This window comes from Helobdella robusta (assembly GCF_000326865.2).
Source record: "Helobdella robusta unplaced genomic scaffold HELROscaffold_25, whole genome shotgun sequence".
Lineage (NCBI taxonomy): Eukaryota > Metazoa > Annelida > Clitellata > Rhynchobdellida > Glossiphoniidae > Helobdella > Helobdella robusta.
Window position 1 is genome coordinate 1996432 of NW_008704310.1, and position 13274 is coordinate 2009705.

Sequence of the window (13274 nt, forward strand, 5' to 3'; positions counted from 1 at the left end):
TTATAACGTCTTCGTTTTGAGACTCGTAGCCAAAGCCTCCATGACACCGTGGAACCCATTTCCTTTATCTCCAACACGGCCGTTGAATATCAATGGTATCTCTGATGATGGTGTTTTCTTGACGGCATCTGAGAGTGTGTTCCAGAAGTCATTTTTGGCGTCTTCAGATTCATCGGTCTGTGGTGCATATGCAGTCAGAACCTGTTTTTCCGTTCTGAGATTAATCAGCATTAGGCGTGAGCTGATTCGAACTACCTCCAGTACATTTTGTGCCAGTGATTCCCGTATGAAGATTCCAACTCCATTTTGGACTGTCTTTTGGCCATTCCAGAACAACTTGTAACTCCCAGTGAGAGAGACACCATTTGATTTCCATCTTGTTTCTTGTTTCCTGCAGAGAACAGATGTCAACCCTTCGCCTTTCCAGCCTGTCGACGATCTCCATGGAGCGTCCAGTAAAGCGATCCAATATTTAAAGTGCCAAGTCTGATATTCCAGGAGGGGACGCCAGATTTTCCGCAACATCCCTCCACTTTTGCGTACTTCCTGGATATTGTCACACCTTGACCATTTAAGGTCTTTCAGGGAATGGGGATTTTTTGTGTGATGATATGGTAGATGTTTGGGTCAAAAAATTTTTATATCTGGAATTGCCCAATTCCTAACAACAACCTCCAGTTTTATAAGCAGTGGGCCTAGCCTTTTTGCTGGAAGCACACAAGGCAGTGCAGTTGCAGTTTATCTCGTGCCCACTGTTGTAAGCAGTGGACCTAACCTTTGGGTCAAAGGTCCCTGTTCCACAAGACAGTGGAATTAGAATCGAAGATCATCCGCTGTTGGAGCCGCTGTCCTAGGGTCCTTCCGCCTCTTTCATTGTTATCTTCTTTCTTCTGGTACTGGTGGTTCGCGGCATCTTATTCCGTATTATTCGATGCAATCCTAGAAGGTCTCTCTTCCCAGGACTTTTTGCTATCCACCACCTGGGGACGCGTCTCATTGCCAGTGCATCCCAGCATGAAGGATGAAAAGAAAGGCCTCAAAATTATTATCAACACATTTGAAATTTCCTCACCAGGCTTTTTTTAACATTTTAATTTATCTCTGGTGAATTTTATTTGGTCTGACCAATTTTATAATGATTTGACTAGCTCAGCAATATCAGCATCGTTTGCTATTTATTGCGACAAGAAACTCGTAGTATCATAACTGTTTTTAGACTGATCTTTTATTTCTACAACAACACAACAACACACGTTTAGACGACATTTTCCCCGAGATCGGGGGTTGCTGTTGGCTACCTATGATGAAACCGAAATACCCCTCGACGCCATTCACATCTGTCACTCGCCTCAGTATCACGCAACCCCGCTTTCACTCTGCCCTTCTCCACCTGCTCTCTCCATCCCAATCGCGGACGACCCCTTCTTATCACTCCTTCAACCTCGAACTCCAGCGCTCGCCTAATCCCGACCCTTGCATCCCTTCTCAACACATGTCCATACCACCGCAATCTCGATCTCCTTATCAATGTCATGATCTTTTATTTCTAGTTGTACGCATTTTATTTCGATATAATGGCGAGCATCGTTGACTTTATAACCGATTTTTATTCTTTTTATTTTATTTTATTTTATCATATTTTCATTTCATTTCATGTTTGTATATTTTATTTTGGAAAAATAAAAGAGGTTATTATTTTACCTCTTAAAGTTGTTTTCGAATTTGAATCAGCTTTCCAGGTCAGCCATTGATGGTTCTTCATGGTATTCTGTTTTGAGTTCATTTTCGTCAACATCTATTCCATCACAAACTACATCCACTTGCAAGTCCAGCTGTCCACCATACAAAAAACTTAAACTCTCTCCCGAAGTTTCACATGGAATATTGCCGTTACAGTTAGCTGCCAAACCCCATTCATTAAAAAGTCTCACAAATCAGAATATCTGGTCATGGTTGGCAGATATTTTTTCTCCTCAAAATTTCCACGAGGCTCATATCTGGTTGGTCATCAAGTTAATTAATTTGTACTTTTATATATGTCTGAGGTATTCAAATGTATCCACCCCTGATTTGTTAATAATAAACATTATTACAAACAAACATTATAAACAAACTTATGATCATGACTGTCGAAAAAATCACAATGCTAAAATAGAATGGTGCCTGAACTGCCCATTAATTTTATTTAGAAATCAAAAACATTAAATTTATAATTGTTAGGGTGCAAGTTGTAAAGAATATATTTAAGAAGCATTCACGTGCCGTTGTAAATAGTGGCGTTGAACATCTTCTCAATGTGTTCTTGAATGTTTTGTGCAATTGTAAGAAGTCTGCAGTCATTCAGTTGGTCATCGAATGTTTGCATGTGGTTGCTTCTACAATTGAAAAGTTCAATGAACAACTTTTCTCAACATTGCACGTCTTGTGGGAAAAATTAGGATCATGTGTTAAAAGGTAAGCTCTTGTTATATTACTTTTTTTCCTAACTCTCTTTTTCTTTCTTTTTTTCTATTGTCCTCTGCCTCTATTGTTGTCATCTTGTAATTGAATTGAATAATTTTTAAAATTACCAGTTGACTTGTATAATTAATTGATTAAACTATTAAAATTGCAGGTTTATGATGGCTCATCATTTTTCACCCCCATTAACATCATTTCTGTACATTTTAATAACACACGATGCATTTGTGCAATTTTCTGATGCCAGTTCCTTGCTGCTATCAAATTTGTTTGATTTTTCTGAACATTCCCTGATGTTAATGTCTCACATCTTACATCGAGACAAAAGAAATATCAACTTAAAAGATTTGCTTTTTAAATGGATTTTTCCGGAACCCTTTGAAGATTACGATGATGTTACAGGTTGTTTGCTAAATTTTTTCATCTGTATCCAAGCTTTACCTACTCACAGCTATTTAGTTTAACAATAATTACAGTTAATGATCATTTAACGCACTCTTCATTTACGTGCTTGTTGATTTTTTTATTTCCTCCAGCAGATTCGAGCAACAAAACAACTGGTAAGAAATTATACAAACTGGAATCAATTAATGTTTATCCTCTTATCATCTCAATGCTGTGCTGTGAAACCTGCTGTAGGAGGCAAATAAGCGAATTAAAAAAGCGTAGACGAATCTCAGACTCGTTGACATCTTTCTTGAAGTGGTCCACGCATTCTCACATGAATGAAGGCTACCCATTCGGTGTTCTGCACAGATCCTTTAGTTATGATGGTCTGCTGCATGCTGGAAGGTTGTTGTTGTTGTCCAACAATGATGCCCACCTGGATTACGAACTCAACGAAGGTCAAGGCTACGTTAGGGAGGAGCATTCGAAACATGCAGATGACGAAATGTGCCGGTCGAAAACAGCTGACGTTAAAGACAATTTAATGAAAGATTTGACCATATATGTTGAAACTTCTAAGACACTTACTGTTAGATTGCTTGTAATATTTTCATATTAATATTTACGATAATAAGTTTTTTATGTTTTTTAATAGTTGGTAGATATTGCGGAACAACTATCTGTTTGCTACCTTGCCTGTCAATTTCTATCGCATTATGATGACTGCAAATTGCAAGAATTGGATGAACTTCATTTAAAACTTAAGGTTATTATTAATTTTATTTTTGCTTTTATCATTTTATTTGGTTGCTACGTAAGATCAACATCTTATTTAATTTAAATTCTTTTGAGTTTTTCTCCTATTACATTAAGCGTGATGCTGGATGGTCACCAAGTTTTTATCGTCGCGACGTAAATTGTGTGGTTTTGAAAACGTCGCTTTAGATGTGTATCTATCAGCTAAATACTTCGGAGCAAGTCCATTTATGAACTTAAACATCAGAAGCGAAATTTTGAATGTAACTCTTTTATCGACCTTCAACCAATGTAGTTTTCAAAATATTGGAGTCACGTGGTTATGTTTTGCCGCTCCCACTACAAGCTTGGCAGCACGGTTTTGAATGAGCTGAGGCATTGATATCATTTTTCAGGTTGACCAAAACACAAAATTGCAATAATCTAACCTAGCATGTACAAAAGCATGGATTAAACTTTGGACTATATCTCTCTGAAGCGATCTTTTACCTATCCTCAACATGCGCCACTGATTCAAGCAAGTATTTGCAATGAATTGTACGTGATGATGCATTGTTAGCTGTGGGTCCAGGATGCAACCCAAATTGACAGCCCTGTAAGAAAATTCAATCTCCTGATCATTAATGATAGCTGAATCGTTTTTAATTCTTGAGAGCTGTTGCCATATACTAATTGGCATAATTGCGTTCTACATTGATTCAACTTTAAACGGTTGTCCGACATTTAATGAATTTGTTCAGCATAACTGGAAATTCACTAGGTGGTCCACTAACAATGACCTGATTTGTTAGGTTTTTTAGTGTGAAAGTATATAGTGGTGTCATCGGCAAATAATAAAAATTTAGCTAATGTAGTTATGTGGCATAAATAATTTATAAATAAGGTTAAAAGTATTGGTCCTTATATAGAGCCTTGTGTGACTCCGCAATTAATCTGGAGCTTTCCTTATTCATAGGTGTCAATTGAGACATATTGATTTCTTTCTCCGAGATAAGAGGAAAACCATCTATATGCTACTCCTCTTACGCCATTTGAATAGAGTTTTCTTAACAGTTTTCATGGTTTATTAGATAAAATGCCTTTGATAGATCTATATATATATCACTCTCTCCTAAAATTCTTTTATAGCAAGCTCCTTCACTTTGTTTTATTTTCATTAAATTTTATTTTCAACAAAAAGTTAAATAAATATTCTTGAGTGAATTTGTTTTCATTCGTAAACAGAAATGTGAAACATTGTTGCATGACAAGATAGAATCATTTATAGATGACTCCAATGCTGATGAGTTCATGGAAATACTAGTCCCATTCTTGGAGGATGATAACAAATTTTTCAATAAATGTTCCAACATCTGCTTAGATTTTATTTTCACCGTTGTGCCCTTTCAACTTTTTAAATCATCCATCAACTTTTTGCAAGTTTGTAGTTTTGTTGAAGCATTTGGTAAAAAATAATGTAATATTAATATTTAACCACAAAAAATAATTAATCAGAATATTTTTAAATTGAACGTTGTAGAAGTTGTTGGAGCTCAACGTTGAGTCCTCGGTGGCCAATCAAAGTGGTGACGATGACGAAATTAGCGACAGCATGTTTTCGCTTGACAGCAGCACTGGTAATAATTGCTTTTAAAATAGTCTAATTAAATAATGCACATAAAGTATGTCACCGAGCTACAGGCAAGTAGGGATGAATGTGATTGGCCATACTTTTTCTTTTTTATATGCTTGCTTTCTGTGTTATCTTATCATGTCACAGCTTCTCTTGTCAATTTTAACCACCTAATAAGCTGGAATTTTCAGCTAAATACCAATCAATCAACCAATCAATTAATTAATTAATTGATTGGTTGATTGATTAATTGATTGGTTGGTTGATTGATTGGTTGATTGATTGATTGATTGATTGATTGATTGATTGATTGATTGATTGATTGATTGATTGATGGATAATAGTTTGCGCCATATGGTTTGAGGTGTTTTTTAATGTAAAATGGTCTGGCGAATTCTAAGAAATGGGTCTGGCGAATAAATTTCAATGAATACAAGTGCGTGTTATGTCCTGGTTATGACATTAAACTGACCCTCACTGCCTTGTGAGTGATGTTGGATCATCAAAGGCTAGGCCCACCGCTTATAACTGTGGTTGCGTAAGGAAGGACGTCCTGCGTAAAAACTAGCCAAAAAATAATACTTATGATGAAGGAAATAACAATGGCCCTCAGTATCCGGCAGAAGAGGGTGCGAAGAATCTCCGGAGACCCAGTCCATGGGGTTGTGGTGCAAGGCCCTGTGGATGGTCTGGCTACTGGCACCCCACTCTATAGTGTGGTGGTGCAAGGCACTATAGATGGAAGGACTACTTGTAGACCAAGGAGTTGGAGGTTTGGTACCTGGAATGTAGGTACGTTGACAGGAAGAAGTTTTGAAGTGGTGGAGGAGCTGCAGAGGAGAATGGTTGACGTGGCTGCATTACAGGAGATCAGATGGAAGGGTGAGGGTACAAGGTTTGTGGGGGCTAAAGGTGGAAGATATAAGTTGTGGTGGAAGGGGGATGATGGTACGGGAGGAGTTGGTGTGATGGTAAGAGAAGAGTTGGTGGAGAAGGTGTTGGAAGTGAGGCGGAGAAGCAATGGTGTAATTGTAGTGGTGATGGTGTTTGGAAAAGTAATAGTGAGGGTGATATCAGGATATGCTCCGCATCAAAGTAAGAAGGAAGAGGAGAAGGATAGGTTTTATGATGATGTTTCTGACGAGATTGGGCAAGCGGGGTTGGATGAGTTTGTGGTGTTGTTGGGTGATTTGAATGGTCATGTGGGGGCGGATGCAGACGGATATGAAGGTGTACATGGGGGATGGGGATATGGTATACGGAATGAGGAAGGGCGTAGAGTGTTGGAGTTAGCGGATGCACATAACATGGTGGTGGGGAATACCTGGTTTACAAGGGAACCAGCGCGATTGATTACATATAGGTCAGGGGAGCATAGGTCAATGATAGACTATATATTGGTAAGGGCCAAACATAGAAAGTATGTGAAGAATGTGAAGGCGATACCTGGTATGCTGCAGCATAGTATGGTTGTGATGGATGTGACATCAAAAGAAATGGGGAGGAGGAGGAAGGATAAGTTTGTGGCAAAGAGAAAGACATGGAAGTTGCAGGATGCAGAGGTGAGAAAGGCATGTGAAGTGAAGGTGGCTGAAAATTGGAAGAGTGGTAAGGATGGAGATGTTTGGGAGAGATACAGAGACTGTGTTGGCTACGGCAGATAAAGTATGTGGATGGACGAAAGGAAAGTGTAGGCATGGTGAGACGTGGTGGTGGGATGAAGATATAAGAAGGGTTTTGGAGGTCAAGAAGGAGAGGTTTAGGGTATGGAGAAGGGACATGACGGAGGAAGCGGAGTCTGAGTATAGGAAGGCTAAGAAGGTTGCAAAACAGGCAGTGGCAACTGCAATGACGAAAGCATCAGATAGGTTAATGAAGGAAATGGAATTTGATGTGAGTTCGAAGAAAATGTTCAAAGTAGCAAAGCAGTCAATGAGGGATAGGAAAGATGTTATAGGGAATGGATGTGTTTGGGATGGATCTGGCAAGTTGGGCTTAGATGAGGAGAAAAAGCTCAGGTGTGGAAAGCTCATATGGAAAGGTTGATGAATGAAGAGAATGAGTGGGATGGAGATGTGGAATCCGCGGTCACACACGGACCTATAGAGAAGGTGACGATGGAGGAAGTAGAGAAAGCAGTTAGAGAAATGAAACTAGGTAAGGCGACAGGGGTTTCGGAAGTGGCGGCAGAACATATAAAAGCGAGTGGGGTGATAGGAATTGAAGTTATGATGAGAATTGCTAACAGTATGTTTGATGATGAAGGTATACCTGAGGATTGGCGACACAGTGTGTTGGTGCCGTTGTATAAGGGCAAAGGAGATGTGAGAGATTGTGGGCCATATAGAGGTGTGAAATTGCTAGAGCACGGAATGAAGGTAGTGGAGAGGAAGGTTGAGAAATATGGTGACAGTTAATGAAATGCAGTGTGGGTTTATGCCTGGTAGGGGAACGATGGATGCGTTGTCCATAGTGAGAATGTTGCAGGAGAATTATAGAAAGAAAAAACGAAGATTGTACATGTGTTTTTTGAATCTAGAAAAGGCTTTTGATCGAGTACCGAGGCAGGTCATTGAATGGGCGTTGAGGAAGAAAGGAGTGAATGAGAGACTTGTTAAAGCTGTGATGCAGTTGTATGAAGGGGCAAAGACAAAGGTGAGGGTTGGAAGGGGGATGTCGGACGCTTTTAGTGTTAAGGTAGAAGTGCATCAAGGATCAGTGTTGTCACCGTTTCTGTTTGCAATTGTGATGAATGTTGTGTGTGGAAACATAATGGAGGGGTTGTTATTTGAGATTTTGAATGCAGATGATTTAGTCTTGATGGCTGATAGCATGGAAGAATTGCAGTTAAAATTTGACAGATGGAAAAGTGTTATTGAAAAGAAAGGGTTAAAAGTTAATATTGGTAAGACGAAGGTAATGGTGAGTGGGGAAGGTGGAAAGCGAGTGATAAGTAAAATAGACCCCTGGGGGATATGTGGCAGGAGAGTGAAGGCTAACTCGGTATTGTGTATAGGATGTTAGAAATGGGTGCATAAGAGATGTAGTGGTGTGAGGGGGGCACTGAAAAAGGTGGAAGACACGTTCAAATGTAAGAAATGTGTACATGGTGTGATTAATAGGACGGACGCAAGGACGGGGTTGAGTGGTGGTATTGAAAGAGTGGAAAGCTTTGTTTACTTAGGGGATAAGCTGAACGCGGATGGAGGATGTTTGAGCGCAGTTACGGCTAGAGTTCGTGTTACGGCAGTTACGGCTAAATTTAGGGAACTGGGTGGGGTATTGTGTGGAAAGAAATGGTCCGTGAAGATGAAAGGGAGGGTATATAAAGCATGTGTGAGAGCAGCGATGGTATATGGTGGTGAAACTTGGGTGTTGAGGAGAGAGGAGGAAAGTGTACTGCAGAGGGCTGAAAGAGCTATGGTGAGGATGATGTGTTGGGTTAAAGTGAAAGATAGGAGGGGTAGTACAGAGCTGATGTCGATGATGGGACTGAATGAGGACATTGTGACATTAATAAGAAGATCGAGATTGCGGTGGTATGGACATGTGTTGAGAAGGGATGAAAGGGCCTGGATTAGGCGAGCGTTGGAGTTCGAGGTTGAAGGAGTGGTAGGAAGGGGTCGTCCGCGATTGGGATGGAGAGAGCAGGTGGAGAAGGACAGGGTGAAAGCGGGGTTGCCTGATACTGAGGCGAGTGACAGATGTGGATGGCGTCGAGGGGTATTTCGGTTTCATCATAGGTAGCCAAACAGCAACCCCCGATCTCGGGGAAAATGTCGTCTAAACGTGTGTTGTTGTTGTTGAATACAAGTGCGTGTTAAATGTATACAGCTGACATATGATGTTTGAGGTGTTTTTCAAATCATTAACAACTAGAGATTACAAAATTTGAAACATTCACAACAAATGTTAATAATAAATATATACATTTTTGAGGTAGACGTGTTTTGGTACCTACCATCCGATGAGCGCATGTATTGTTTACATAAATTTTTATGATACTTTAAATTCTAGGAAACTCGGGATTTTATTTCAATTCTAAAAAATGTCACTATTCACGTGCATTGCATTCAACCATAGTATCTTAAGTCATTTTCTAAGATAAGAAAAGTGGTACGAAAACAGATTACGGTGATAATAAAAAAAAATTAAAACCTTTTTTTTATAATGCACTGATAAGACAATTATTTTTTTGGCCACTTATGAGGGGTTCTGAAAGTATATTCACTACATTTTTTTGGAAATTCGTTAATAAATTTACACAAGAAAAAAATTAAAAATTTTACATCGCTTGAAAATTGAAAGCAAATTGAAAAATCAGCTTCTTTATAAAATTATATGAATACAGACCCAGCATAAAGCTTACTTTGCCCCACCCTTTTTAAGTGGGGTAAAATTTCAATCTTTCTCTTTGTGTAGACTTATTAATAAATTAAAAATGAAATATATTGAGACCTCTTTGTGAGTAACCGAGCAAATTTTTTTCTTTTCAGCGCGTTTAATAGAAAAAAATGGTTTTAAATTTTTTAAAATGCATAATTTTCTTTTGATTCATGATACACCAAGATAGCTACTTCATCAATTAAAGTTGGTCACACCAGTGAACCACATTGAAATTAAACACGGTAAAATGAGCCAAATTAAAGTAAGCTACGTTCAATTTTAAAAAAATTTAGCTTTTTAAATTGTAAGTTTTTAGCTAGTGATATCTCATGTTTTATGTTATGGTTATAGTCGCTCACTATTATTTTTGAAAACATTTAAACTTGAAATCTAAATAACATTGGACGTTGGCTAAGTTTTTTCGTAGAAACCACAGAATACCATTTTTGGCACCGCATGAAGCAGACTTGAATTTTGTACAATACTGTGCTGGCTGACATGTACAGTGTACATTCGTCTTCAAATGCAGGTGAACTGTTGTCTGAAGAAGGAACATACAAGAAAAAGGGAGGCGACAAAAGACTAAAAATTGTTGAATGGTTGTGCAGGTGGGTGTGCCTAAAAAATGATGATGAGGATTGTCATGGAAAGAAATCTGAAATTTGTCGCTGTTTAGTACGCTTGCTAAATACTGAAAGTCAGGATGAGACCTTCAGTTCAAAACTGGTTAGTCTTTTGGTTATTGGGTTAATATTGCTTTCAATGTAACTGTTGAATGTCTCGCATCAAAATGTTTTAACTTTCCAGAAAACCTCAATAATCAACTCCCTGCTTTGTGATGCGGTTAAACTTCCAAGTGATATCATTGCGTCAATTATCAACTGTCTTAGGTCTGATTTTGTACATTAAACATTTTTCACTTTTTTTACGCATTGTTTGCCCGATGAATTATTCACTTGATTCAATGGATGGCTTGTCGTGTTTGTGGAATGCATGGACTCGAAACATTAACACGCGCATCCGTGCAGGCACTGTCATCGTGCGGGTCTAAGCATGCTCTCACCAGGCCTGTCTTCTGAAGTTATACTGATCAGAACTACTGAATAAACAAAATCTCATTTGTTTTTATTTATAAATATCTGGATAATGAACATTTATAATTAACAAGTCTGATGATGATGATGATGAGAATGATGATTATTACAAACACGACTGACTTTCAACTCAATCCAGAAGAGAGTCCCTCCGATTAATGTTGCTGGTTCTTCTCTGTCCATTTTAAACAGCGTCAAACTTCAACAAAAGCGCTTGAATTAGACAGTGATCCAAATAAATACCATGAGGTGATACTTTAATGTTGGAAACAGGAAATTCTTTAGATGTTGCGATCAGATTCAACGTGCCCCTTTTTTTCTGTGTTGGTTCATCGACTCAATTTACTAGATTGCAAATGTCAAAAATACCTAACAGAGAAATTGTGTGGGAATCATTCATATTTTCTATTTGGATGTTGAAATCACTTGCTACTATAGCGTTACAACTTATCACAGTAATGATCTTTAAAATATCAACCAGTTCACTGAAAAATTGCGAAAAAATTGGGGCAGATCCTGGTCTGTAAACGGCCAGCAAAACAACATTAATCCCATTTATCCTGAACTTCATAGCTAACGCTTCAAAAGGGGATGTTGTCGGCAATTCATTTCTATAAAAGTGAATATTATTTCTGAAGAAGACTATGATTCCACCGTGAGGCAGATCGTGAGGTCTCAGAAGATCAATAAAATCAAAACACGGAGTCGTAGCCATTTTGACAGAGATTTCATCATGAGACCTATGCCAGGTTTCTGTAAACCTAATATAAGTCTCTCATGTATTGGTTCAAATATCCCATCATATTTTATAATAATGGGTCTAACGTTCAGTAATCCAAGACAAACATTTAATCTGTTAAAAGAGCTGTCGCTTCTTGATCATTTCAAAGTACTATTACTGTTTGAACTATCAAATGTCATTAACAAACGGGCCAAACTAGTTCTTAATGCGTGCTATCATACGTCCAGCCTGTCTTCATTCATCTGTTTGTTCATCAGCACCTTTCTTTCAAACTTGTTACAAATCCCCAGTTGACGCTCAGTAGATGTCACCCTGCATATCTTCATAACTTCATACATCTTCAACAGCATACTTGGCACCATCTTTGGTCTAAAATAGCATAGCCTGCTATCTCTAACCTGACAACAACCAACTTTAAAACTTTTAAAAATTGAGCATCTCTCGTCCCTTCAAGCATTTGGATGCAACGCCAATAACAATGCATCCTGACCGTTCATCATGCTATGCTAGGTAAATGGCACATTCGTAAAAATAACAACAATATTATTATATCATATGATATTTTATCTCATCTATTAGTTTTTCAAACTTATTTTATTTACTTTTCTTTAATGTTCAACTATTACGTTGACATTTGCAGAGGAATAATAAGAAGTCACGTCACTGATGAGGACTGTGTTGGATGCGTCTTGAAGCTCATGTCCAAATTGTTTTACCAATTATCCATTCATAAAGCTAATTCTCCATTAGGGTGTTCTGAGGAATGCGACTTACAAATGAATGAACTTCGAGATATGCTTATATTTTTTTGGAGTGTTGTCATGGAAGATGCAGTTCTTTGCATTGATCATGTTTGTCTCCATGTCGTCAACTGCACAATCAATTTCATTCAAGTAATTTTTGGATTTGTGAACTTTCTGTGCACCGTTTTAATAATTTTTTATATTTTCATCCCCAGGATTCTGGCAGGCTGTTCGTGTTGGATGAGTCTAGTAGTGATAGGATTACCGTAAATCAGTCAGCGGTGTTTGTTAATTTGTTGAAATTGTTGACTAGAGGAAGGTATTTGATGAAGTTATCGGCTGCCTTCCTGTTGCCAGCGTAATTTTTTTTTAATCTGTTCTAAGTTACTCTTTTTTACACTTTTGCTTTTTTGCAGCGTGTTCGACGCATGTGCCACAATTTCTGACGACACAACTTTGAACAGCAAACATGAGCAGCTGTTTGGTAGCTTTTCTGAAGATGCTAGTCATTTAATTGTAAGTGAAAAGCTTTTTTGCATCAATGAATAATAAAATAATGTTACTTTGTAATATATTTGTTGATTTATCTTAATCAACGGGTCATCCAAATTCATCACGGTCATTCAAACTCATCATGGCCATTCAAATTCATCATGGCCATTCAAATTCATCATGGTCATTCAAATTCATCACGGTCATTCAAACTCATCATGGCCATTCAAACTCATCATGGCCATTCAAACTCATCATGGCCATTCAAATTTATTATGGGTCGTTGTCTAGCTGAGATAAAGTGGAAGGGCTGGTTCTTTAAACCTAATTTTCAGTGAATGAATGTACGAGTTTTTGAATTTAATCTTTAATTTATTTGAACCAAACAACAGGAGGGCTGTCAACCTGAGCAAAACAACTCGTTTGTTCTTCACTGCCTTCTTTCTATTTGGACGTCAAGTTTGAACTGCAGGAAAGCCATCATGTATTTCATTGTACACCATTTGCAAAAATCCAATACTTTTTCGTTAGACTCTACCGCTAAGGTTTTTTGCTTTCATTGATTTGATAAAATGTGCCGGTTTTGCATTTTTTTTATTTCA

General features: G+C 38.1%; 4 protein-coding genes across 4 annotated transcripts; 2 read left to right on the top strand and 2 right to left on the bottom strand.

Moving 5' to 3' along the window:
- On the bottom strand, positions 1–1783 carry HELRODRAFT_173140 (hypothetical protein; the record flags this gene model as incomplete). Its single annotated transcript, XM_009019754.1, has 3 exons — positions 1–578; positions 673–792; positions 1702–1783. 3 exons carry the CDS (start codon positions 1781–1783, stop codon positions 1–3), a joined length of 780 nt encoding a protein of 259 aa, XP_009018002.1.
- A 976-nt stretch (positions 1784–2759) lies between these two features.
- HELRODRAFT_173141 (hypothetical protein) lies at positions 2760–5236 on the top strand (the record flags this gene model as incomplete). Its single annotated transcript, XM_009019755.1, has 5 exons — positions 2760–2862; positions 2997–3436; positions 3503–3613; positions 4828–5022; positions 5123–5236. 5 exons carry the CDS (start codon positions 2760–2762, stop codon positions 5234–5236), a joined length of 963 nt encoding a protein of 320 aa, XP_009018003.1.
- A 581-nt stretch (positions 5237–5817) lies between these two features.
- Positions 5818–10680, top strand: HELRODRAFT_173142 (hypothetical protein; the record flags this gene model as incomplete). The annotated part of the gene is made up of 3 exons (XM_009019756.1): positions 5818–6664; positions 10131–10327; positions 10630–10680. 3 exons carry the CDS (start codon positions 5818–5820, stop codon positions 10678–10680), a joined length of 1095 nt encoding a protein of 364 aa, XP_009018004.1.
- A 199-nt stretch (positions 10681–10879) lies between these two features.
- On the bottom strand, positions 10880–11410 carry HELRODRAFT_173143 (hypothetical protein; the record flags this gene model as incomplete). The annotated part of the gene is made up of 2 exons (XM_009019757.1): positions 10880–11014; positions 11174–11410. 2 exons carry the CDS (start codon positions 11408–11410, stop codon positions 10880–10882), a joined length of 372 nt encoding a protein of 123 aa, XP_009018005.1.
- Between the last annotated feature and the right edge of the window lie 1864 nt (positions 11411–13274).